This window comes from Sorex araneus, chromosome 1 (assembly GCF_027595985.1).
Source record: "Sorex araneus isolate mSorAra2 chromosome 1, mSorAra2.pri, whole genome shotgun sequence".
Taxonomy (NCBI): Eukaryota; Metazoa; Chordata; class Mammalia; order Eulipotyphla; family Soricidae; genus Sorex; species Sorex araneus.
The window spans coordinates 435800864-435828766 of record NC_073302.1 but is presented as its reverse complement, the minus strand read 5'-3'; the positions used below and the strand labels follow the sequence as shown (position 1 = coordinate 435828766).

Here is a 27903-nt window from a genome sequence, read left to right as displayed (position 1 = left end):
ACTCCCAGAACTTTCGTGGTCATCATGGATTTGTTCAGAGCAGCAAAATTTTAACTTGCCTGGTGCATGGGTTTCTAGCAAAGGCTGAACAAGGGAACATTCTGCCTTCTTTTCAACTTGTCTATCATAAATAAACTTTCTTTTTTGTGACTATTTAGTGCCAGATTCTCCCCCACTCCCTTTTTGTGTGTTATTTTTCTTGTTGTTGTTGGCAATTTTGTTGTTTGCACTGATCCCTAATGTTTAAAAATGGCCCCTAAGCACAGTATCAAAGTCCTGCTGAGTGTTCCTAAGTGAGAAAAGGTGTGATCTACCTTTTTTTTGAGAAATATGTGCTAGATCAGCTTTATTCAAGTACAAGTTATAGCTGGCTGTAAGTTCAATGCTAATAAATAAATAATGTGGTACGTAGGAAAAAAAGAAAAGGACACCACAATCTATCCATAAAGCTACTTTGGAAAGTGCTAACATAACAACTATAATCAGTAATGACATGATGAAAAGAGGTAGAAGTAGCTAAATCTCTGAGTTCCTGAGATGAAGATTGATTTTTTTAAAAAGCACAGTAGACAGCATTATTATGAAGCTGAAAGTCAACAAATTTTATGATTACATTACCCAGGTTTAAGAAAACCTTAAACTCTTCTCAGCTAGGGCTGGCTGGTTCATGCATTTGAAAAATCAATGAAGAAGGTGTGAAACATGTTAAAGCTTGTGAGGGAAGTAAGATCTTTAGTAAGAACAGGAGCTGGGAAGGATTTTTTTTTTATTTTTGGGTCACACCCAGCGATGCTCAGGGGTTACTCCTGGCTTTGCACTCAGGAATTACTCCTGGTGGTGCTTGGGGGACCATATGGGATGCCGGGGATCGAACCTGGGTCGGCCGAGGAGCTGGGAAGGATTTTTAAAATACTTGCTAGTGTTATACAGGAAAAAGGGTTATATGAGGGTCTTTCTCTAAGATTTACTCTAGAGAATTAAAATATAATTATCTTTTATTCTTAATTTTTAAAAGATAGTTTTGCTGGGTATACAGTTTTGGCTTATTTTAGTTTCATTTTACGATCTGAGATATACTTGACAAATATCATCATGTGCATTTAAGATGTACAGTGTGAGAGGGAAGTTAGGACAGAGAAGGGACCACTATGACAATGATACAATGACAGTTGGAAATGATCACTCTGGACAAGAATTGAGTGCTAAAAGTGGTAAAGAGATATACATGATAACCTTGCAATACTTATACTACGAATCATAATCATAACAGAGAGAGAAAGAGAGAGAATAAAAAGTATCTGCCCAATGGCCAGGAATATTGCTCCATGGTTGGCAGCCTGCCTCATGAACTGGAGGAGAAGGCAGCTGGGATAGAGAAGAGACCACTAAGTCAATGATGGTTGGAGGGATCATTCGGGATGGGAGATGTGTGCTGAAAGTAGATAAAGTACCAAATGTGATAACCTCTCGGTATCTTTATTGCAAACCATAATGCCCAAAAGTAAAGAGAGGCAGAGGGAGGATTGGGCTGGGGATAGGGATACTGGAGACATTGCTGGTGGAAAATGTGCACAGGTGGAGGATGGGTGTTGGATCATTGTATGACTAGAACTCAAACATGAAAGCTTTGTAACTGTATGTCATGGTGATTCAATAAAAAAATTTAAAAGAAAAAGAAAAGTGTCTGCTATAGAGGCAGACTGAGAGTTGGGGCTGGAAGGAGGGAAATTAGGGATATTGGTGGTGGGACAAGTCCACTGGTGAAGGGCCAGTGTTAGAACATTGTATGACTGAAACCCAATCATGGACAACTTCGTGCTCTTTATCTCCTGGTGATTTAATAAAAGAAAAAATTTAAAGATGTACAATGTATCAATGTATTTATTTAGTGCAACTATATATTGCAATATTATTGCCTTAAGCATCAGTTATCATGTTGCATGGTGATAATTTCTTTTGACAGTTTATATTAAAGTCTATTTTCCTGGTTCTTGGTTATCTGAAGGTAATACAACTTTTCTTCTTGATACCTTATGATCTTCTCTATATCTAATAAACTCAGGATTGTATTTATTAAACTTATTGGAGATTTGAGATTCATTGTGTTTCCTTAAATTAAGTGTGGATGTATTCCATCAATTTGGGAAGTTGTCTGCCATTCTTTTCAGATATTACCGAAATGAGCCCTTTTCCTCTGTTAAGTCCTTATGGAAATCTAATCCCTCTTATACTAGACCTTATTCTGTCTGTACTACCTTTTAATTTTAGCCCAATTTAAAAAAATTTTTTTGAAGTGGGAGTCACACCCAGCAGTGTGCATGGCTAATTCCTGCCTCTGCACTCAGCACTCCGGTTTATCTCCTGGCGGTGCTTAAGGACATCTGGGATAGAGCACGAACCAGCAGCGTTCGAGGCAAGTGCCTTCCCCACTGTATTATCTCTCTGGCCTCTCTGCACTATTTTTCTTTTTTTGTAGTGATAATTTTATTTTTATTATTTTTTTGTTTCAATGAATCACCATGAGATATAGTTACAGACTTACAGACTTTCGTGTTTATGTTTCAGTCATCCAATGATTGAGTACCCATTCCTCTACCAGTGCCCATTTTCCACCACCAATGTTCCCAGTATCCGTCCCGCCACCCTCCCAACGTGCCCCCCCCCCGGGGCAGGAACATTCCCTTTTACTCTCTCTCTCCTTTTGGGTGTTATGGTTTGCAATACAGGTATTAAGTGGTCATAATGTTTGATCTATAGTCTACTTTCAGCACGCATCTCCCATCCCGAGCAAGCCCTTCAAGGATCCTTTACTTGGTGGTCCCTTCTCTATCTCAGCTGCCTTTTCCCCCAGTATGTGAGGCTGGCTTCCAATCTGCACTATTTTTCAACTCTGGTATTTGTCTCTCTGTGGCTGTCACTTCAGATCTACTTTTCGAGTTAATAGGTCTCCTTTCAATTGTGTTTAGCTTCTTGAATTGCATGTTGGGTTCCACTGAAGCAGATGCTGAAATGGAGTTTGGAATGGGGTATTAACCTCTCTGTGAGAGATCAAGAGCTATGTAAGGAAAGAGTCACGACCGATCAAAGGAAAACAGCAAATTGCACTGGAATCTTCACCAAGACCTGGCTAATCTAGCAGAGAACTCAGAGCGATATTTCCCATTATAATTGTCTTTTATTGGAATAAAAGAGCTGGGGCCAACGTGCCTTCCTTGCTCAGTCACTAAGAGCACAGAGGTGACCTCTAGAATCTGAGGGGACCACAGAAAAGCTGACAGCTGGAAGCTCTCCGAGGACCATCTCCTGGTAGAAGCACAAGTCATCCCTTGAAATGGAATCTTTATAACTCACATTTGACCCTTGCAATGCTGTTTCATCTGTCTATTGCATTTCTAATTTCAGTTATCATATTTTTTCCTGGAAGTTTGATTTTTCTTTTAGAAAATGACTTGTTTTGATGGCCACTTGCTCTTAATACACTTTTATTTTTAAGTCTTTTATTTAAAAAATATATTGAATATAATTATTTTATATTTTGTAGGAATATTTACCATAACTGCGAATTTACAGAATTATTCTACAGGATTTTTTTCCCCTGTACTAGGGACTTATGCTGCTTTGTGTCTGCATAGGTTTTGTGAAATTTTATTTTGGACTCATCTTAAAAACCTTATCTATGGAAATTCTTTAAGACCTAGATTTAAACTGGGTTACTCCAAAGAAAATCGGGTTTTATTTTTACCAGGTGACAAGACTCCACCTACCTGCAACCACTTTAAATTAAGTTTCCTATTTATGTTCATATAATTAGTGTGAATTCTGACCCCAAATCTTCACAAGTGTGATTAGAAATCATCAAGTAGATGATCTTCCTTTTCCTTCTTTTATTTTCACTCTTCCTCCTCCTCCTCTTCTACTTTCTCCTTCTCTATCTCCTCTTTCTTCTTTATAGTATTATTGTAATGTAATACTGGTTACCAAGTATCTCTGGTGCAAAGGCTTCAGAAAACCATGTAAGATTTTCAGGTACTAACATTTACTTTATGACAAATGTTCAGATTGTTGTCTCCAGGAATTACCAACAGATTTCCAGATCAATGGTACTCAAACGGTACTCAATTATCAACAGACTACTGGATCAATGATACTCAAGCCGCCAGGTACTTAGAATTGTCTAGAAAAATTGTTGTCAAAATTCTGATGAGCTCCATTCAAGGGAATATAACTAACATTATCTGGGGAGAGATTCAACCAATGGTCTTTATGACACACTTCCATTGACACGCATTCCTGTTTTGAAATATGTCAGCTTCCTGTACAGGCTAATTGCTAAATATGTACAAAAGAATCAAGTAAGAAGGGAAAAGACTCTTTTTGGTTTATTTAGTTTTTGTATGACAAAATGATTAATTGAATAGACAGGCAAGTAGAATGAGACAAGTTCCAGAATTTGAAAGAAAAAATCTAATTGTGGGTGGAACAGAGAATTAGACAGAAACCTGTAAATTAATGAGAAGTTTCAATGATTTTTCAACGGGTAGCATTTACCCAGATTCTTCCCAAATTTTTGGTTAAATTAATGTTCTAGAGGCTTAGGGAATATAATATCTTTGGTATACATTTTAATATACATTGTCACTGTGTCACTGTCATCCCATTGCTCATCTGTGAAAAATACAAACCCGTGCACGGAAAGGGGTGATGTGTGATGTGTGTTGTTCGCAGGCTCTCTGGACGGTGGTCTCTCTCTCTCTCTCTGCTTCAGTTCGGTGCTCTCGAGCCCCTGTGTATAGGCTGGATCGGGATGGCTCCTCCTTTGTGCTCTGCTTCTGTGTGTGCCACTGTGCTCTCTTCTGTCTGTCTCTCTATCTCTGTCTCTGTCTCTATAGTCTCTCCTCTGGTCTCTTCTGACCTCTCTCTGTCTCTGCTTCTGTGTCTTCTCTCTCGCTTCTGTGTCTTCTCTCCCATTTCTGTGTCTTCTGTCTGCTTCTGTGTCTTCTTCTGTGTCTCCTCTTACAGTATTAGTTTATATAGCAATCACATAGGGTGGTGACACAAAGGTGGGTTGAACATTAACAAATCAACAAAGAGGGGTAAGACCACCCCTCAAGGAGATTAACAAAATCTTATCTAAGGAGATTACTCCAAATTATTAGGAGATCTGCTCAAGGGTGGGATCTCATCCAGGGTGTTACACTTTCTTTCCTTATCTAGTAATCCACTTAAATAGTTATAGTAAATTTATTTCTAATATTTCTAGCAATATCATTCTATATAAGCACAGTAAGAGATATATCAGACTTAAAGTTTGGTTCTTCTTGAGGACATTCACTATATATTTCAGATCATAGTCCTCAGGCCATATTAGTCTTCCTAACCCCAGCAGGGTCCTAGTCTCGTCGTTACTTTTGGATCATGACAGCATTTGTCTATGACCATGCTCTCAACTTATAGTTGAGTATTGTGGTGCTTTGGCCTGGCCCATTTCAATGCCAGGGTAGCTCACAGCTTGCCCTGGGTCCATCCCGTCCCTCATAGGGACCCTGCTTTTGGGGTGCTTAGGAACTAAGGGCAACTGAGTTGAGATAGCAGATGCCCAGGAGTAAATATTATTGGAGTCAATCAGCTCCCAAGTTATAAAGCATAATATTAACTGTCTTCCTGTGTCCATGCAGAAATGACATTGCTTTAAGGTAAACTGAGTTCCCTGTGGCAAGGCTAAAAGGACAAATCCAATGTTATCCTACACTCATCAATTTGCTTGAGCTGGCACCAGTAACATCTCCATTGTAAGACTTGTTGTTACTGTTTTTGGCATATCGAATACGCCACAGGTAGCTTGCCAGGCTCTGCTGTGCAGGCAGGATACTCTCGGTAGCTTGCCAGGCTCTCCAAGAGGGACAGAGGAATCCAACCGGGGTCAGCCATGTGCAAGGCAAATGCCCTACCCGCTGTGCTATCGCTCCAGCCCTTAATATACATTACATATATAATATACATAAAACCTGACTGTGCATTTTAATATGATATATTGGATGTTCAATTCCTAACCTTTTGCATTTTGTATCAGTCAGTCAGCCACGAAAGTAACTGGAACGAAAGCCACTGAGTCAAGCACAGGAACTCAGTCCGTGCAGGATCAAACTGAAGGGCAGCCTGAGTAACTGCAAAGGATGCTGGCTCTTAGTTTCATTTGGGACATGGAGGGGCTGAGCCAATGGACTTTTCTGGAGCAGAGGCTGAAGACATTAGCTACTTGGAACAGAAGCTGCCTCTTCCTGCTCACTCCAGCAGGGCTTAGCATCAGAGAGACTTGGAACCCCTGTTGATGAGTTCTTTTGCTGCAGGTGCGGTGGAGGGAGAAATGAGACGTTTCTTTCCTTTCACTTTTCATTTCTCTCTCAGAAGCCTAAAGCCTGACTGCCTAGTCTTGAAGTATACCACAAGTTGGCTAATACAAGTAGACAAAGAAATATCACAGGCCATTTAAGGAGATGAAGCTTTTTGAAAAGGGAGTTCAGGCTGAATAATCAGATTAGGTGCTTTGGATGAAGAACTGAAGAGAATAGTACAAACACAATGAAAGCACTTGAGGCGATTTAAAGAATACATAAAAGTCCCTGGAATCAGAAGAATTTTTTAATTTTAAAACTTATTAGAAGGACACAGAAAGTGTATTTTCTTTTGATTTGCCTCCTGACAATTCTGTTGATATTCCCACGAGATAGAGAATTCACCATTAGCGTGGTTCTTTTCACACACAACAAACGTCATGAATTCCTTCTTTCCACTCTTTTATGTTGGATTTATTACTTGCTGCTGATCTCTCTTCAGCCACTCTATGTTTCCCTCTGAAGAGTAGTGTTAAACCAGCCCAGTGTTCAATGTGATATCCTGCCTTTACAGGAACTTCCATCTTATCATCCACCAGAGGACCACTTTAAAAATATTCCACAGGGTGAGGGGTGTGGCTCAGCTGTGGAGCTTTACCTTGCAAGTGTGAGGCCCTGGGATCCATCCTTGGCACTGCAAAAGAAAATAAGTAAATATTACAATAAACCCGGTCAGTTTTCATGATTCCAAAGCAAATCACAAGGTCCATTTAGCAACTCCAGGGAGCAAACCCATTTCTCTTTATATATATGAACTGCATCTTTTGGCCTAATGTGTTCTCGCCTCTCCCTTCCTACTTCCTTCCACCTCAAAGAATTCATCCGAGTGGTTTTCATAGTATCATTCCTTTTATTGATATTTAATGTCTATTGAGTAATGGAGCAGGAAGCACATCAATGAAGGCTTGACTACCAGACTACCAGACTGCGGATATCCATTAGCTTTGAGGAAGCGATCTTCTGGAAATGGTTCAACATTCAGGTTGGCAAACACCTCGTGAAAGTACTTTCTGAGAGGAAAACTTCAAAATGATTCCCAAATTATCTAGAGTGAGAAAAAAATGCATTGGTATCTTTTGTGTGCGCGCACATGTGTGTATGTGGTGTGTGTGTGTGTGTGTGTGTGTGTTGGGTGTGTGTGTGTGTGTTGGGTGTGTGTGGGGGGGTGCTGGAGATAGAACCAGGGGTCAGCAGCTTGTGTTATCTATCTGACCTATTTATTAATACATTTTTTTGGTGGAGGGAGAATTTGGAGCCACAAAAAGGCCACACATGGTGTGTGGAGCATCCTTTGAGCATTTTTGGGTGTGCTCAAAGGATCATACACAGTGCTGAGCATATCAAACAAGGGCTCATAGCATGTAAAGCAACTCCCTTAACTCCTATACTATCTCTTAGAGCCTTCAAACTTTTTTCCTTAAAAACTTCTGTAGAGACATGAGAAATAGTATAGCAGGTAAGATGCTTGCTCCACACATGATGGGCTCGATTCCTGGATCCCTATATGGCCCCCTGAGCACCACCAGGAGTGGTCCCTGAGTGTAGAATCAGGAGTAAGTCCTGAGCACCACCAGGTATGGCTCCCAAGTGAAACAAAAAGCAAACTTCTGCAATTAGGCCCTTTGAAAATGTTCTTGCCTTCCGCCCTGTCTTCCATGGATGAGATCACATCTGGAGGGATGGAGGGAGGAATAACAGAGGAAGAGGCATGAGGGGAAAAAGGAAAACAATTGGTCAACACACTATGCCATGTGGCATCCTACCCCAGCTCTGCCGCCTCCCAGTGACTCCCATTTACTAGTTTCTTCTTGGGACAGGGAACAATCTTCAAGAATTTATTTCAGTGCCTTTAAAGTGTAAACAAAATAAATAAGCATTAGAGAAGTTGGGTGAACATTCCAGATGCCATTCATCTTCTAGGTAAAAGCAAGTACCCAGAGCCTTCGACATTCTCATTTAGCATCTTTTTGGAGAGAGTACCTTTTTTTTTTTTTTTTGGATTTCTGGTATTTTATTTATTTATTTATTTTTAATTTTTTTAAATTTAATTTATTATATTGACTCACCGTGAGAAAAAAATACAAAGCTTTCAGGTATAAGTCTCAGTCACACAATGATTGAACCCTCATCCCTTCACCAGTGCACATGTTCCACACCAAGAACCCCAATATATTCCCCTCCCACCCAGCCCCCACCTAGGTAGCTAATGATCTTCATTTTATTCTCTATACTTTGAATACATTCAATATTTCAATAGAAAACTCACTATTATTGTTTGGAATTTTCCCCCAACAATCAGGCCTGCTGAAAAGGCATCATTTAATAATTTCTTTTCATTGCTGAGAATGAAGATTCTATGCGCTCTATGGTTTTGGATTTCTGATATTTTAGTTTAGTTCACAGTCTAGATGCATTTCTGTAAGAAGCCGCTCTGGGTGCCCAAATGGGTTAGAAGACCTCTGGGATCATAGTCTTTAGGAGCAGAGGGTCTGTTTCTCGAGCAGCAGCTCCGGATCTTATCTGGGCCAAGAGCGTGTCGGTACCATCCCCATCCCATGATCACCTATGAGCCACAGCATTGCAAAATTCCTACCTCTGGGTAGAAGTCTTAGGGGGTGGCTCTCGCCACGTGGATGATGCCACCGCCGCCATTTTCCGAGCAGAAAAACAGGGTGGAGAGGGAAAATCCCTCCCAAAATCCCTCCCCGGGCGGCACATAGTCGTAGTACAGCTCACAGTCTAGATGCATTTCTGTAAGAAGCCGCTCTGGGTGCCAAAGTGGGTTAGAAGACCTCTTGGATCATAGTCTTTACGAACGGAGGGTCTGTTTCTCGAACAGCAGCTCCAGATCTTATCTGGGCCGAGGGCATGCCGGTACTGGAGATAGTACTTTTGAGAAAGGCTACAGGTAGGAATAGTTTGGTTCTGTTTTTATCTGTGGGCCATGTAAACTCAGATTTTAGGCTGAATGAAGCCTGGAAGATGTGTTTTCTGGTCTCCCAGTTGGCAGAACTTCTCAAATCTCAATCGACTTCCAGGCCACTTCAGTAACAATAATCTCCCTTAACCCATAAACTGACCAGTACGATTTTTCAAATCTATAAAACTCAGTAAGCTAAATTAGCATAGCAACCTAAGGAGCAAGCAAAAATACATCTGTTATAATGTATGATCATAGGGGTAGTTTTATTGGTGCTGTAGGAGAAGCCCTTGGTTCATAGAACTTAATTATTGCTGATCCACTACCTGAGCAGAGATAATTAGGAAACAATGAAATACTTGAGAATTAAGCAGATGTTAAAGGAGGTATGGTACACAGTCACGTTATGTTCCTCCAGGGATCCCAAGCCCCAAGAGCTGTTATTTCTCTCTAAAGTTTGCATTTTTGTTGATATGGTTTTCCAGGCAATTAGTGTAGTTTCTCTGTGTTCTTTGGCAACTCGGATTATCCTCTCAGTACTAAGTGACCTGTGATTTCAGGAACCGCTTTGACACGGATCACTAAGTAGCATAATATCCAACTGTGGGTTAATGAGGAAGGGCTAGAGATGGAATTATTATGTAAATGAAGCCTGGGTGTTAGGCTAGTCCATAGGATACCAGGAGAGGCTCTGCGAGCCAAGAGCCACAGCAGTTGCAGCAGAAAAATATGAACAGTGGGGATGAGCAGTGCCCAGGCACGCCTTTCTGGAGCAGACAGCACCAGCGCTCCTGTGGAAGGTGGTGATATGATTGGAGAGAAGAAAACCACACTAGCCTTCATTCAATAGTGGTGCTCATTTTGGCTTTATGAGATGTGTTTTCTTCCTTCCTTCCTTCCTTCCTTCCTTCCTTCCTTCCTTCCTTCCTTCCTTCCTTCCTTCCTTCCTTCCTTCCTTCCTTCCTTCCTTCCTTCCTTCCTTCCTTCCTTCCTTCCTCCTTCCCTCCCTCCCTCCCTCCCTCCCTCCCTCCCTTCCTCCCTCCCTCCCTCCCCTCCCTCCCTCCCTCCCTCCCTCCCTCCCTCCCTTCCTCCCTTCCTCCCTTCCTCCCTTCCTCCCTTCCTCCCTTCCTCCCTTCCTCCCTTCCTTCCTTCCTTCCTTCCTTCCTTCCTTCCTTCCTTCCTTCCTTCCTTCCTTCCTTCCTTCCTTCCTTCCTTTCTTTCTTTCTTTCTTTCTTTCTTTCTTTTCTTTCTTTCTTTCTTTCTTTCTTTCTTTCTTTCTTTCTTTCTTTCTTTCTTTCTTTCTTTCTTTCTTTCTTTCTTTCTTTCTTTCTTTCTTTCCTTTCTACTTTCTTTTATTCTTTTTCTTTATTTCTCCCTCCCTCCTTACTCACTCCCTCCCTTCTTCCTCCCTCCCTTTCTCCTTTACTTCCTCCCTCCCTCCCTCCCTCCCTTCTTCCCTCCCTCCCTCCCTCCCTCCCTCCCTCCCTCCCTCCCTTCCTTCCTTCCTTCCTCCTTCCTTCCTTCTTCCTTCCTTCCTTCCTTCCCTCCTTCCTCCCTCCCCACTTCCTCCCTCCCCAGCCTTCTCTCTCCTCTTTCTTTCTTTCTTCTTTCTTTCTTTTCTTTCTTTCTTTCTTTCTTTCTTTTCTTTCTTTCTTTCTTTCTTCCTTCCTTCTTTCTTTCTTTCTTTCTTTCTTCTTTCTTTCTTTCTTTCTTTCTTTTCTTTCTTCTTTCTTTCTTTCTTTCTTTCTTTCTTCTTTCTTCTTCTTTCTCTCCTTCTTTCCTTCTTTCTCTCTTTCTTTCTTTCTTTCTTCCTCTCTTTCTTTCTCTCTTCTCTTTTGCTTGGGGCCACACATGCAGTACTCTGGGCTTACTCCTGACTCTACACTGAGGGACCACTTATAGTAGGGTTCAGGGGACCATATGAGGTGCCAGGATCAAACCTGGGTTGGCTACATGCAACTCAAGCACATATCTGCTGTACTATCGCTTTTGCCTCAATATAGTACGTGTTCTTTAAATTGAGTTTGTATTTACTTGAATTTTTAGTTATGTGCCCAACATAAGTAATTCATGATGATGATGATGATGATGATGATGATTAATCATAGGTAATCACAAGCTAATGTCCGCTCTTGCAAAGCTGTGCAGAGAAGCAATAAAGGAAGCCCTCAAAGAGAGAAGAACAGCAGTGTTGGCCAATTTGGCAGAAGCCAGGAAAAGTATTCACAACACCCGCCTATCCTTCGCCAACTATAAGACCAAGATGACTGCCCTCTGATGTCCTCATGGATCTATCACATCTTCCAAAAGAGCAATGGAGAAGGTAATCCACGACTTCTACTCAGATCTCTTCGATAGCCACATCCACCTGCCCACATACCAAATTATGCAGAATGGATATGTCGTTCCAAGCGTTTTCCCTTCTGAAATGTGACATGCCGTTTTATTGGTAAAGAAGTGTACAGCACCCAGTCCAGACAAGATCAGTCCTGAACATCTAAGAATCTGCTGCCAGTACTCGTCAATACACTGGCTCAGCTCTTCACATGCTACCTGTCTGAATGCAAGGTTTCATCTCAACGGAAAACCAGCAGAATCATTCTGTTGTACAAGAAGGGAGACATCCACCACATCGGCAACTATCACCCAATCTGCCTGTTGTCTGTCATCTACAAGTTATCCACTTGAGTCATCCTGAACAGGATTGGCAGGACACTAGATGAAGGACAACCATGTGAGCAAGCTGGGTTCCAAGAAGAATTCAGCATGATCGACCATATCCACACTATGACCAAGCTCATTGAGGTTTCGAGAGAGTTCAAGATGCTGCTCTGTCTAACGTTCATTAATTTAAAGAAGGGCTTTGATTCTGTTGTGACTGAAGTGGTCATCGAAGCCCTAGCCAAACAGGGTGTTCAAACTCAATACATCAGGATCTTTCATGAGCTGTATTATGGATTCACCACCAGGATCTCACCATTCTACAAAGAAGTGATCATCGACATAAAGAGAGTGGTTCAGCAGGGCAACACTATTTCACCGAAACTCTTCAGTGCCACCCTCAAGAACATCATGCGACGACTGGAATGGGAAGGAGTGGGAGTGAAGATAGATGATTGGCAACTACACCACCTCCACTTTGCTGATGACATCATTCTCATAACACCAAATATCAGCCAAGCAGCACAAATGCTGGCCGACTTCGACCGTGAGTATGGAAAGGTCAGACTGCAGCTGAATCTCACGAAGACAATGTTCATGAGAAACGGACTAGTCCCTGATGCTCCATTTGCCCTCAATGGAACGAACATCTCCGAATGCAGCAGTTATGTGTACCTAGGTTAAGAACTCAACATGACAAACGACCTGGCACCTGAACTGTGTAGGAGGAAGAGAGCAGTGTTGAACACCTTCAAGAGTGTCGAAGAAGTGATTAAAAGGATGAAAAACCTCTGGCTCCAGGCAAATCTTTTCTACTCCACAATTCTTCCTACAATAACATATGCCTCAGAGACCTGGGCCCTAAGAAAACAGGATGAGAACGCTATTCGGGTATCCCAAAGAGGAATTAAAAGAGCTATGCTTGGAGTATCATGTTTCACTCAAGTGAGAGAAGGAATTCCGAGCTCTGTCAATGATCAAGAATCAGGAATGATGTCTTACTTGCCAAGGCGTCGAAAATCAGATGGGCCAGACAAGTAATGCAATTTAGAGATGACCGCTGGACTAGAGCTGTTACCGACTGGATTCCATGGGACATCAAAAGACCTTGGGGCCGCCCACCTACGAGATGGTCAGACTTCTCGTCAAGACCCTGAATGAACGGTTTGAGGCTCTTCGTGTTCCTGGAGTGAGAAGATGCCATTGGGCTACACTAGCACGCTACAGGGACGAATGGAGATGTTACTGGCACCCGTTTGAACAAATTGACGAACAACCGGATGACAAGTGATACAAGTAATAAGAGTTATTATTATTATTATTATTATTATTATTATTATTATTAGTTTGGAAGGCCATAGCTGAGGGCACTCAAGGGCTATTCCTGGCTCTCTGCACAGGCTTGAATCCTGGCCACGTTTAGTGGACCATGTGTGTATATGTGTTGTTGGGTATTCAAACCAGTATCCTGGCCGCCTCAGTCATATGCAAGTGCTTTCCTTTCCGTACGATTTTTTCCAGCCTCAAGAATTTTAGACTTACCTTGTGAAATATACTATAACAACAAGTCTCACAATGGAGACGTTGTGCCCACTCCATACTGGTGCCCACTCGGGCAAATTGATGAACAATGGGACGACAGTGCTACAGTGTGAAATATAATTTTATTGGTGGTGGAGAATGGGCACTGGTGAAGGGATGGGTTCTCGAACATTGTATGAGGGAAACACGAGCATGAAAATGTATAAATCTGTAACTGTACCCTCACGGTGATTCACTAACTAAAAAATAAATTAATTTAAAATAAAATAAAATGCACTCAGAAAGGAAAAAAATGATAATAATTTAATTGAATCTCTTTTTCTGTAAGAGAATTCAGTGTAGGAACAATACTTGAGAAACAGTAATATAAACTAGGGATTCAAGTAAATGTCTTAGGAAATGCTTCCAAGCTCACTGTGCAGCTTGGAGGCCCAGGAAGCAATGGTGGCCCAGGAAGTTTCAGTGACTGCAGTACAATGGAAGAGCCAAGTGACTTAAAAGGGACGGAGAAGTATAAAGGTTCCAAGTTTGACTCCATAAAGGAAGACTGGCCTGGAAGCGTCTTGCTGATCGCCCTGTACTGTCACCACGGGACTAGAACCACAGGAGCTAATGCAGACCCTCTGAACACTGTTTTCTACAACAAGTAAACACAAGAACAGCGCATTTGTCCTCAGGGAACTTTTCTCTCTCCAATCGGCATCATCTCAGAGAGGCAGAGAATGGAAAACTCTTTGGCAAGTCATCCCACCCTGTAATTCTGGCATTCTTTCTGATTAATGACGAGGAAAGAGCAAGCTCCAATGTCCCCAAGCCTGATGCAGGGGTTGGCATCCCCATTTAGATTCTCCATCAAGAAATTATTTCTTTCCCTCATTTGCAGTTGTCCCTGCCCAGCTCCTGCTCCTTTGGCCCCATCTCCTTAGAAGAATTTTTTTCCTTCGTGCTTATGACCTGAAACAAGAAGTCAAAAATAGATGACAATAATTGGTGGTCAGTGTGACTTTAACCCCCACTGCAAAATTTAATTGTGTGTGGGGACACACACACACACACACACAAAATCCTACTACTTCTCTCTCTCTGTTGTCATGGGGATAACCAGGGGTTGCCTGGCATAACTGGGGGTTGCACATGTTAGCACGCACTTGCTGAGCTGTGGATCTGCACATAGGTGGCTGTGGAACATGACAGAAGACGCTGGTGGTGGCACCAGGAATTCCAAACTCCCAAATAGCAGAGCTTCTGGGATTGCACTGGTGCAGAAGGGGCAGTGCCTCATACTTGCCGGGCAGGATGGGCACTTACCTTTGCCACTCAGCACTCACAGGGTCCCCTCAGGTCTTAGTTTCTTGCCCCTTGTTTCAAAGGTTTTCTATAGGCAAGTACTGTTTCTTATTGTTGCAAAGAACAAACAAAAGGCATGGAGCATAAATTAGATTTTTCTATTTTTTTTATAAGAAGTGGTAAGTATATTCATCACTGCTGTGCAGTCTTCAGATCATTTCCAAGAGAAACTCTGTACTCCCTAAACAACTGCATCTTGTTCCCTCCCCCACAGTCTCATAACCACCACTCTGCTCTGAGTTTCTGTGGATTTAAGTGGGATGTTTAAAATCCTGCTTGTTTCTCTTTGGGATATATTTTATCTAGCACAATGTCCTCTCTATTCACCCAGCTTGGAGATAGGACCAGGATTTTCTCCCTGTTAAATGCTGACTAGTGTTCCTTTGCATTTATATACCAGATTTTGGTGACTACCCGGGTTGCTTTTACCTTTTGGCCTTTTGTTTTGTTTTATTTGAGGGCCACGCCAACCACCAATTTGATGATGGTATTAATGGATAGAGTTGTTGGAAAGTACTTAAGTTCTTATAAATTATAATACTAAGTCATTATAATACTAAAAGTATTCTCAAATAGTTATAACATACTCTTTTTATTACCCATGGTATGCAAAGGAAACAAAACAAATTTCTATTATATATCTCTGTCCCTAGAAGGAACACAATATATATATTTCAAAACATTATTTTATTTTTATAACTACTTATCTTCCCCGAGGCCCCTCGGAGGGGATGGGCTCCAGCTTCCCTCCCCACCCCGAGCAGAGCTCCCGGCGGCCGAAGACCATCGGAACCTAGCTACAGCCATGCTTGAGGCCCCTCTCCACACGTTCGAATGGGCCTCACGCATGAAGGTACTGGCAGAGGAACCCAGGTGTGTGTAATCCTTTCAATGGCCAACATCCAGAGACTGAAAAGTGAGCTCCCAGATATCTTGTAGCCTACTTCTCCCTCTGGGAGAAACTGGCAAGCTTCTGAGAGTTTCCTGCCCACATAGGACAGCCTTGCAAGCTTTCCATGGTGTATTCATATGCTAAATCCAGTAACAAGCTGGATCCCATTCCCCTGACCCTGAAAGAGCCCCCAGTGCGACATCACTGGGAGGGCCCAGCCAAGAGAGACTTCTAAGATCTCAGGGAAAGGACGAATGGAGAGGTTACTGAGCACGCTCGAGAAATCGATGATCAATGGGATTTCATGATCGTGAACTACTTGATTTGAAATTTATTGGTAATTTATTATTTAATGAACTTATTTAATAAATTATTTAATATATTAATACATAAAATCTTTTACACCTGTAAGAGAGATATTAAGAATTAAAAGTCTCTCATGAAAATAAATTACCTATTTGTACATTCCTTTAAAAATAATTTTAATGTTAGTCACTCAACTTTATATCCTAGATGTTTTTATGTGATACACCAAAAGCAATTTGGGGCCAGAGAGATAGTACAGTGGGTAGGGTGTTTGCCTTGCATATGGCTGACCCGGGTTTGATACCTGGCACAGTATATGGTCCACTGAACACCATCTAGAGTTTTGCCTGAGTACAGTGCCAGGAGTAAGTCTTGAGAACATCCAGGTATGGCCCAACCCCTCCCTCTACCTCCCAAAGTAATTGGTTCTATTTTTACATGGACCCATAACAAACTTTACAAGGGCTGGATAATATTTCATCAATGGAAACTTTAAATAAATTACTTTCCTAGTGTTGATCTGCTTAGATCTGTCTCTCATTATACAACAAATGTCTCCTATTACTTAGACTCTTCTTAGGATTTTTACTTTTAAGATCAACTTCTAGATGTAGAATGCTATAGACACATTATTAATTTCATAGCTAATTTTGGAAATTAGGAGCATAGTCCAACTAGCCCTGTTTATTTAGGTTATTATGAATATTTCAGCCAACATATTAATTGTTTTCTGAACTCATTTGTACCAATTAATATTTAAGAATGTATTTGGCTGCAAGCAAATGAAAAATAAATGCAACCAACAGTGACTTTAACAGATTGGAGTTTAATTTTCTCTGGTAATAAAATGTCTAGTGGTAGGCAAGCTGTCCAGTGCTGGCAAATGCTCAAGGAAGTCACTAAGGACCAAGACCATTACATCTATCTAGCCTCGGTAAATGGGTTTTGTCTTCATGGTGGCAAGATGGCTATTTCACCTCTAGGCATTGAACTGCCTCTCAGGTAGGAAGAGGAAAGAAGGACAAAGGACTGAAGGGGCATATTGCCTTTCTCTACTAATAAAACACTTCCACAGAAGCCCCATCTGGTTATTTTGGCTTCTATTTCATTGTTTAGAATCAGGTCACAGAGTTACACTTCACTGCAGGGAAGTTTGGGAAAAAAGAGTATTTTATCTTTCATTTCTGTTGAGAAAAATGCTAGAGAAAGCGGACAGGAGTGGCTTTTAAGTGAAAAAGTTATTATCTGCCACATGATTTATTATAATTGAAAATAGCAAGTTGGCTTTCATTTGTTGTAAGTAAACTGAGTAAACAGTCAACTCCTTTGGAGAAGTTATTGAATTATATCCATTTTGATATGCTTGGTGCAGTTTCTACACAGGAAGCTCAAGAAGTGTTTGCAATATGTTGAAAGGTAAATATATGATCCCTTATAATTGGGAAAGACTAATTAAAAAGTCCCATTAGACCAGTCTCATTTTCTTTGCTAGGGTTTATTGTTGATACATTGGGGAAATGCAAGGGAAATAAAGTATTGGAGATAACTCTGTGGAAGTGTGTACACAAATAGAGAAATGTGGATTTAACAAAAGTCCAACACAATATTTAAATTTGGATAATATTATATACAAAAGTTATTGATTAATGAAACACTAGAATGTTTAGCTCAAAGAGAGCAGGGTCTTCTGTTTCTCACTGATCAATGTGCTTGGAATTGTGTATATTAATTTTGCTATTTAATAACTGCCTGTAAAATAAGAGACTATCCATTGGCTCCTAGAAGTATACTACAGGTCCCAGCCTTGTCCTTCACAAAAAATTTATCAATGACTTCGTAGTATACTGCAGATCAGGCCCACTCTCAGTAAGGGACCAACAATGATTGTGAATGGAAAAAAAAGATAGACCTCAGATCCTGGATGGGTGGATGGATGATGGTCTGGACACAGCAAGAGGACATTTGATGGATATAAATGCTACTTCCTTCCATGTGACTTCCAAACCAGCTGCTCAATACAGGAACATGTTCAATTTTGTTAATTTTGAAGGAACCACCATTAGACTAAAGAGTAATCATGAAAAATGGGAAGAATCTTCGGATAGAGCCTCTTCACAATGACTGTTTTGGAAAAAAACATCTCGCCCGTGCTTCCAGTGGCTCAAAGCTAAAAAAGGGTCATAGTGAGGGATGCTACATGGGTGAAAGGTGAGAGTGGGTGAGTTAAAGACCCCTTTTAACTTAGAGCTAAGAAAGCTCCATTTTTAGTTAAATCTAGGTTACAGACTGCCTCTGCTAATGAATCCCTACCAATTCCTATTAGTATACCATACCACTGCCATTGCCTCATACCTTCTACCAATTCAATCAACTTCTGTCCAGGAGGGCTGGATAACCTCCACTGAGATACTACTGGCAGAGAGTCAGCATCTTGTATTCAGACCTCACCTGTCTCTGTCATTAGAGATTCTTCCTATCACTTCTAGAAAGGAATGGTGGGTCCTCCGTGAGGCAGGAATCTGGATTCACCAGAGATTGGCATAAAGACGGAGAGTATTTTCCGGTTTCATAAAACCTGAAAAGGCGAGATAATTGCTTAAGAGAAAAACCTCAACCACTGAGAGAAGAAGAAGCAAGCACAGATGTTTTGCTTCTCCTGTAGAATGTTTTCTGCAATAGCCACGCTGTCAGTGCTGTCTATACAAACTTCTGGTGACCTGGAGTGTTTATTTGGGAAGATGTGGTATCTCATATCTCATCACTTTGAGTTTTTATTTTGTTTTGCTTTTTTGGCCCCATCCAGCAATGCTCAGGGATTACTCCTAGCTCTTCACTCATGAAATAACTCCAGACTATGCATGGGGGACCATATGTAACATCAGGGCTCGAACCCAAGTTGGCCACACTCAAGGCAAGTGCCCTATCCATTGTTCTGTCTCTCCAGCTCACCAGCTTGAGATTTTTTAATACGTTTTTTTCTGTCTCACTCTGCTGTTTCATCTTCATCATGCCTGGCCCCACAAGTTCCTAAAAGTCTTGACTTGTGAAGCTTTGTCTTGAAATCTGTTGTTTAGAGAACCCAGGCAAAAGCAAACACTGTTCAGAACTTTGGGGAGTAGATCCACTATTCCTAAGTTATGCGTGAGGTGCTCAACCTCTGTAGTGAATTCACAGGGGACCTGCTGTATATTTTACGACTTTTGAAGGAAAGGAAGGATACTCAAATCAACTTCTACTAAACCCCATGCAAACTTCTTAGCTTAAGGGAGTTGACAGTTTCAGCAATTCAGACTATATTCTTTCAGTGATGTTCTCTTGCAAATCTGGGTTTTCAGTGGTTGTGCTGATAAGAAGAAATACCAAATGAAAATCAGTGTGGAACAGGAAATGAGGATGGTGGAGTCTAACATGATCCCATAGTTTGATGCTCTTTCCTACCCATTACTTACTCATGAAATACAAGCATCAGTTTTTTTTCTTTCAATTTACGTGTATTATTTTTAAAAAACAGCTTCTGAAGTTGTTAAGACACAATGCTTATTAAATTGTTAGCACCTAACTACCTAATGAACATAAATATGAAGATCTTTTTTGGCTTAGAGGTGCCAGGGAAAAAAATTAATTACGGAGACAGTCAAGGTTCTGTGAACTGAGAAATCTTGAGAGTCTCTAAGACAGAGCATTCCAGGCAGCTAAAGTAGCAAGTATAAAGACTAGGAAGCAGGGTGGAAATGTGGCTCAGTGGAAGGGTATTTGTCTTCTGTCTTGTGTGTGAGAGACTCTGGGTTTGTTTCTTACCTCTGAAAAAAAGAAGTATTTGGACATAGGAGTAAATAACCATACACATCAGCTCAATTCTTGAAACTTCCTTTTCTTCTCTCCTTGAATAGTGATGCTTTCAAAAACTCTATTATTTGTATGCTGGTTTATAAACACCCAAGATCTTATACACTGCGTATTTATATGTGCTTAATACACTGCATATTCATATGTGCTATTTGCTTTTTACTTTTTATATTAATTAATTTTTAATTGAATTACCATGGCATACGTGGTTATAAAGATTGGGTTTTAGTCATACAATGTTCCAACACTGGTTCCTACAGCAGGGGACATTTAACACCACCAATGTCCCAGTTTCCCTCCCAGCCCTCTCCCACTCCCCAGCCTTTATGGCTATTTGCTTTCTTTAAAAAAACATTATTTGGTGCTATTTTCTGGAAATTCCTGATTACCACATATATTTATAAAAATGCTAGCTATGATGTTCTCTTCATTTCTTGTCTTGCGGTTTTATGAAAACTCTCAAAATTGTTTTTTCTTTAAAAATTTATGCTTTTGGGGCAGAAGAGCTATTATAAAGGTTAAGATGCTTGCTTTGCATGTGGCCAACCATGGTTCAATCTCTGGCAATACACATGGAATCCTGAGCACTGCCAGGAGAGATTCCTGGTCACAGAGCCAGGAACAAGCCCTGAGCACTACCAGGTATGGCAAAAAATTTTTTTTATGCTTTAAAAAAAGTAGGCCTAGAATTTCAGGGGATGATCCCTGTTTCATAATACACAGTAATTAAAAAGAGGAAGAGGAGGTAAGAGGTTCACTAAAAGGGTTTTACTATGGGGTTTACTATAAGATGCACAGTTTCTGTGAAGTCAGCTTGAGGTCCCAAAGCAAGATGTTATAGTATCCACACAGAAGTTCATTTTCTTAATTATGTACTAATGCTTTTCAAAATTATACAAGATGCATTTTCATACCTTCAGGTCAACTTCCTTTCCTGTGATTGGAATGTCTTTGACCCATTTCCAAGGATTCTACTTTTTAGTGTCAAGGTAACTAAGAAGTTGAATGAATAGTTATAAGGTTGCTTAGTGACCATTGGAAACAAAAAGGAAAATAAATGGTCTAAGATGTTAGCTGGTATTTTAAGTAACTTCTCAGAAGGCCACCCCATAACAAAGATTTATTTTTCATATGCAGAAATTATTTGTATTTCTCAGGTATAGTGTTTCCCAGTTAACCCCACCTCTAAATTTGGGTGCATATTCAATGACCATTTCTCTTATTCTTCTTTGTTTAGCTGTTCACCTTCTCTTGTCACATTTTCTTAACATGCAAATACAAACCTGATAGGTCCAGCTGGCTTTCCTTTTAACATGGGAAATATCCTGTCTCCTGTGAGTATTTATTGATTTAATAAGGCAAAACATGAGATTCTCTTTAGGACTGCTCAGCTTGACCTGTGCCACCCATTTTCTTCTGCTTCATCCCTCAAATATTAGAGCTATAGCTCTTTTAATGGAAATCATAGTATGCCCTATAATCTGAACCCTACTTTTCTTTTCTAGTTAATTAATTTTATTAACATCTTATATTACTACATTTTACACATGGCTGCAGAAATTTTGTGGTTTGAATAAATATAACTAATTAGTCCATATCAATAGGTATATTAAGCATACTATAATAGGCATACTAGACAATTAGACATTATGGGTAGTTAATTCTATATTAATAAGTATTTAGATTAGTTCCAGTCTTAAAACCTTATATACAAGTGTGAGAGGAAAACTTTTAAAAGTGAAATTACTAGGTTAATAAGCCTGCGCATTTCAGATATTTATTGATATTATTTTTTTTTACAAGTGATACAAATGATACAAGTGATACAAGAGATTTTTTTTCGGGGGGGGACTTTTGGACCACATCCATGATCAGAGCTAACTCCTAGCTCTGTGCTGAGGGATCCTTCTGGAGGGGCTAAAGGCTATGTGGGATGCTGGAGATTGAACCTGGGTTGGCCCTGTGCCCTAACTGCTATCTATCTCTCTGGCCTCTTAATACTATTGATAGCTATAACCACACTCACCACCAGAGACTGTGTCAATGAAACTGTACCAACAATTTGAGAAAATGTGGGTTTTTCTACCCCCTCATCAAGACCATCTGTCATTAAAACTGTTTATTCTGTAAAGTGGCATCTTATTATAGTTTAAAATTTATTTTCTTTCCTAATGAGTGAATTTGACAGTATGATTATATGTTCAAAACCATCTGTATTTCTTTTTTTGGAAAATAAAATGGAGGTCTACATTATATGCAATTTTTATGCATCTTATTGGGGACATGGCATAAAGAATAGCCTCTTCGTACATGTGGAGAGCAAAGATAGACAAGTGGCTAAGGGTCACAGTGGTCAAAGTTTAGTATAATGGTTCAATGGCGCATTCATCTCAAGCCAGAAAGATAAGGCAAATAGTGTGTGTGTGTGTGTGTGTTTGTGTGTTTGTTTGAGGGGGGGAGGGATGGAAAAGGAGGGAGCTGACCCATCTATGCATAGATGGAAACAGAGCAAAGAGCATTTGGGACTTGTGAATAGAAAAGTTCAGTGTGGAACCATCTGGGCAGTATGAAGGGAAAGGGGTCAAGGTTGACTAATTGCGCACTGATGTGCCCTTGAAAATCAGTTAAGAGGTATTGGAATGGGACCAAAATAACTTCCTTGGAAGAGCTTTAGGTAACGGCTAACATATCAGAAATATCTTGGGAGTCATGCTAGTGAAGTGGATGGGGAAGTATACAGAGCAATTAGGAAACTGTACAGTATTCCTGCACACCAGATACCAGCAGACATACTTGGATCTCACAGAACTTTACTGCTGAAGCTCCTCATAGGTTCAGCCCCCTCTGAAGATGGGGCACACAGCATAGGGGTAAAGAGCAAAGACACAAAACTACAAAGCCTGGGTTTGATTCTTGCTTCTACCCATTCCTAATTGCCTGAGCCAGAGCACTGGGGGGGGGGGGAATTTCACTTCCCGAGGGCTGTGAAAATGTAAAGACAGGTGTGATATTCTTAGTACCAGACTTCCCCTATGAAGAGGAGGGCTAATCCCCATTAGCGGTGCCTGTTTCTTCTAGTATTACATTCTCTCGTAGCTCTCTGAAAGTCTCTGGCCTTTGCCTTAGTTTACGATGTCCATAGGAAGGGACTTTCAAAATGTAGGGCTTGGGAGAGCTTTGGAATGTTGTTCAGTCTTTTTATTCTGCTCACGAGAAAACAAAGGGGAAGAAAAGTCAAGCTCGTTGTCGTACGGGGTAGCAACACATCCACCTGAAATGCTTAGCTGGTCAGGTTCTCTGGCCACATCTACATGGGCACATACATAATTGGTTACTACACTTCGGAAATATTGAGCTCTCCTCTGTTTGTTGATGGCAGCAGTCTCGGTGGAAACCTTTCCTTTGGAAAGCTCTCCGCGCGTCAAAATCGTTCACCGCCCCCCTTCCCCCCCGCGAGCTTTTCTTGATGATCTCAGAAACAAAGGCTGGCCGGGGTCGGGAGTCGTGGGTTGGGGAGAGCCCGCGGCGACTTCCCCGGCTCAGGGATTTCTCAGCCTTCTCAGATCTGACAGCTGTTTGGAGAACCGGGGCTGTGTAAGGAAGAGCCCGGGGAGGGCGCGGATGGGGCTTCTGGATATCCTGGGGTCTCCGCCCTCCGCGTGGAGGTAGGCGCCACCCCTGCCTTGCACGCTCGACCTTCCAACTCGGTCCTTAATTTGCACTGCGCACGGCCAGGCTGGCACTCTGGCGCTGGCCCCTCTACCCCCCTGCCCTCCCCGAGGAGTCCGGCGGAGGGCGGCTGCAGCGGGGCTCCAGCTCTGCAAGAGTCCGGGGGCACGCAAGTGGAGTCACGCAGACCGAGGGCCCCCCGGGAGCAGGTGGGCGTGCGGCTCCCGCCCGGGACGCCTGCCCGGGCAGGGGGCAACCCGGCCGCTCCCCTCCGGGGTCCCCTCCGCCGCCCCGGGCGTCCACCCCGGCGAGTTTGCCTCGGGCGCGCTCCCCCGCAGCCGTCCCGGACGGCTCCGGGCCCCACCCGCAGCCGGCTCCCCCCTCCCCCCGCCCCGGGGTCCGGCTCTCCCGGGCCGAGTCCAGCTTCTGTCCCGGGCTGGTGCTGGCGGTCTGGGCAAAGGCCGGGGGCGGGGGGCGGGGGCGCGGGCGGGGGCGCGCGGGCGCCGCGCTCTGATTGGTCGGGCCGGGGGAGTGGAGGCACGGAGTTTCCCACAATGCCCCGGTGCGGTGCCGCGGCGGATGGATGCTGCGGGGACGGGCTGCCATTTGCCGCCCCTGCCCGCGGCGCGCGGACCTGCTTGCGCTCCCGCCGCGGCGGCCGCCGCCCGCGCCCTCCGCCCCGCCGGCCTCTGCAGCGCCGCCGCCTCGGCTCCCCTCGCGGCCGCGCGAGCGCTCGCCATGAACCCCAGCTCCCCGGCGGGCGACGACAAGGGGGCGGCGGGCGGCGGCGGCGGGAGCTGCTGCCTGGGCGCCGAGGGCGGCGCGGAGCCGCGGGGCGCGGGGGCAGCGGCGGCGGCGGGGGGCGCAGCTGCCCTGGAGGAGCCCGGGGCCGCCGGCCCGAAGGAGAAGGACGAGGCGCTGGAGGAGAAACTGAGGAACTTAACTTTCCGGAAGCAGGTCTCTTACAGGTAGGCGCGGGCAGCAGCCCGGGGACAGGTGCCGCCCGCGGCGGAGCCCCACTTTGCTTGCATGGACTTGGGCACACCCCTCCCTTCTCTCTCTCTCTCTCTTTCTCTTTCTTCCTCCCCTCCCCTTTCTCCCTCTCTCCCTCTCCTACCTTTCCTCTCCTCTGTTTCGTCTCCGTCTCCCTTCTCTTCCCGGGGACACAAGCTCTGCTCAAGGGAAATCTCTGCTTTGCGTGCGTCTGGTGCCCCGGCACCCGGACGGAAGACCGAGTCTCGAGGTCAGAACAGCAAGAAAAATGCATGCGTGTGCGTGAAGCACCTACTCAGAGATGCCACCTCCCCCCTCTTTTTTTTTAAATGAGAGCGAGAAGTCCTCAAAGTTGTTCCAGAGCGTGTGTCCTCTTCAGCCACCACCTCCTAACAGATACCCACCCCACCCCCCCCTGCTCCCTGCATCCCCCCCAGATAAGCCTTCAGCATCACTTGCTAGTTCCCCGCCCCCCCCCCCCAGCTGGCAGCAAGGGAAAACGCTGTGCTGAGAAATTCGGAGGCGAGCTGGACCTGCCGGGGAGTCCCCTACTGTAGCCCATGGCTGTGGATACGCGGCTGCCTGCACGCTCCGCAGCCGGAGTGTGTGAGATGGGTTCTCCTGCATGTGCTTGCACCCTGTCTCCTGGTTGTGCCCCAGAAAGGAGACCAGTGGCCGCCTGCCTGCAGCCAGGGGTTTGGGCGGCAGTTAGAACCATACTCCATCCTCGGGAAGGGGGTGTTTGTCAGAGGTGAATACCGTGGGATAGAGAGCCACCAAATGAGGATGAAAGATTTCCCCACCTTGCGTCAAGATCCAAAAAGGAGAAAAGAAGGGATTCAGTAGGTGCTCTCTGTGCTCCCCCCCACCTCGTTCCCCACCCCCAGACACCCAATTTGCAGGCGAGAGTAGGGATCCTGAGAGGTTCCACACTTTGTCTTTCCTTACTGCTTGTTGGTTTTAAAAGTCTCAGTGGTAAATCAGCCTAGAATTACAGAGCTAGGCTGGGGCGGGGGGAGATTTCTTGATAAGGTGGCCGTGAAAGTCTTCTTGTGACCTGACTCCGTTTGCATTAGTCTCCGCCAGAAGGCCATCTAAAGTATGAAGCCTGTCACCCCATGTGCTGTTATGTAAGCAAAGGCATATGACAGGGGTGTGTGGGTTTGTGAGGGGAGGTGTTGTGTTTATGGGAGCCTGGACCTGCATTGGGTGGGGTCCCAGTGGAGGACTGCCTGGACAGGAGGTCCCAGTGCCCAGGGCAGAGCTGTCCTCATCTGATGGTGGGTCTCTCACGACTGTCAGACGTTTCTTCTTGGTCACTCCCACAGCCCCGATGGGTGTTCTAGTCTCCGTGCCTTGAGGGAGGTTCCCACCTGACTTGCTCTTTTACGTGCATAGATTAGTCCTCAACTCTTCTCCTTATAGTTTTGGTTTCTAAAAATAGGGAGATGCCGGGGAGAGCGGGCAAGCTCTGGGAAGGTATGCAAGGACACGGATCGCTCCACTTCCTAGTTCTGCTGTCCTGTCTGGCCAGAGGGAATGGGGACTTCCATTCCGCCCGACTTAGGATCTGTGAGCAGGAGGTGGGGGGGGGGGTTGAATTTCGGATGCTCATTGCCAGACTCTCTGGTGTCATTGGTATTCACTGGGCTTCTCCGGAGCAGAGCTCCTGAGCGAGAGTTTGCAAGGGAAATCATGTCGGCTTGTCTCTTGCTTTGAGCCTCTCTCCTTTAAAGGAGATAGGAGCACAGAGGCGAGGCCCTGGGTACTAAAGGAGCCCTGGGTGGGAACCTGGTTTTCTGGGTTGCATGCTCACAATTGTTGTGTGCTTGCCAGGATCACGGACATGTGAGCACACACACATATCCCCAAACCTGACACTTTTCGAGAGAGGAATCTACTGCGTCTGCCTTACACTCCACAGGGGTGGGTCCTGCTTCGTCACGTCACTGCCTCCTCAGTAAAGCTTTGCCATGTCCAATGCTGTGAGCCACCTGCATCCGCGTCACCTCAGGTGGCTGGTTAAAAATGTCTGCCACTCCAGATTGACAAAATCAAACTCTGTGGGCGGGAGTTTCTCCCAGACTCCTCGGCGGTGCCTCAGCACGTTCAGAGCGGAGAGTTGTTGCCCTTTTCGTTTTTCCCTCCAGACCATTGATCTTGGAGCCCATGAGCATTGCCCACTTCAACGTGGCCAGCTAGTCCCAAAGTGAAGGAAAAACAGCAAAATGAAGGTGGTACCACCTGCCTTCGGGAGTTGGGGGTGTCATCACCTTATTCATAATCATCAGCAACAGCAGCAGGAGAGGAGCTGCCGTGGTGAATGGTCATGTTCCTTGAACTTGGGTGGCTGGGTTTGGCCATTTCACAGGTGGATGATGAATGTGTGGAAATAGGGGGCTGCTTAGGCTGGAGTTGGGCTGTGGTTCCTCAGGAAGGGTCACCTTTGGGGGTTACCTGAGGATGACTCTTGGTGGGATTTGAGGCAGAGGGGCCTGGGAGACCTCATCCACGCAGTGGAAGTGGAGGGGTTGGCTTGGGGCATGAAGGAGAGTTGCTTGCATAAGGGGATACCTTGAGGGGAGGAGGGATGGGCAGGAAGGTCAGAAATACCTTTGGCTGAACATAGATATTTGTGGAATGACACTTGACAGGAAAGAAGAAAGGGGTTTTTGGAGAGGGTGTATGTATGAGTGTGTGTGTAGGGGTCTCATCTGCTCCTACTGTTGCTAAGGAACATAGAAGCTGGGGTTTAAAAATAAATGAGGAGTGGGTGGGCATAGGCAGTGACTCCTGTCTTTTTAGGAACCAGAGCCCTTTACAAAAAGCCTTGAAATAACCATTTCTGGAGGCAGATTATTCATGTTGCTTGACTTTTACTTTGTTAAGTAAAATAAACTTCTTTCTATACCCCTCGATTTCCCCTCATTATCTTTTCTTTCTTGGCTGTTTTTGGGGGTGGGGGGAACCATTTTTCCCATGAGAATTTTTCCTTTATTTCAGACTCTGCTCCCCTAGAGCAAGCAGTCTCTGCAGACTGTGAAACCGGAGGTTTTACAAGGCAGTGCAAGTGAGCTTGTATTTTTCTCTTTAAATTACTACTTCCTTTTTCTTTGCAAATTATGGAGCTGCAACAGATACCTATGCGCTATTGACTATATAATGTGTAGGAACTTCGTTTCCCCCCCCCTCTTAAACACTTCAAGAATTCCCATTTAAGTCAGAAAATCTTTTGGAAACATCAAGGGAGGGGGGTGAGAAGGAAGCTTCTATATATTATCTTTTCTGTACCAAACACTGCACTAAAAATTTTTTTGGGTAGTCTTATTTATTGC

General features: G+C 43.6%; 1 protein-coding gene across 11 annotated transcripts in view; it reads left to right on the top strand.

Moving 5' to 3' along the window:
• Positions 1–24154: 24154 nt before the first annotated feature.
• DGKI (diacylglycerol kinase iota) overlaps positions 24155–27903 on the top strand; it is a 482969-nt gene continuing 479220 nt past the window's right edge. For 6 of the 11 annotated variants that reach the window (XM_055142773.1, XM_055142767.1, XM_055142782.1 and 3 more), the window contains exon 1: positions 24181–24543. In XM_055142773.1, the coding sequence (XP_054998748.1) occupies positions 24314–24543 (230 nt within the window). In that variant the 5' untranslated portion in view covers positions 24181–24313. Of the gene's footprint in view, positions 24544–27903 lie in introns of all 11 variants that reach the window. The other 5 variants (XM_055142753.1, XM_055142758.1, XM_055142729.1 and 2 more) reach the window with 2 other exon arrangements.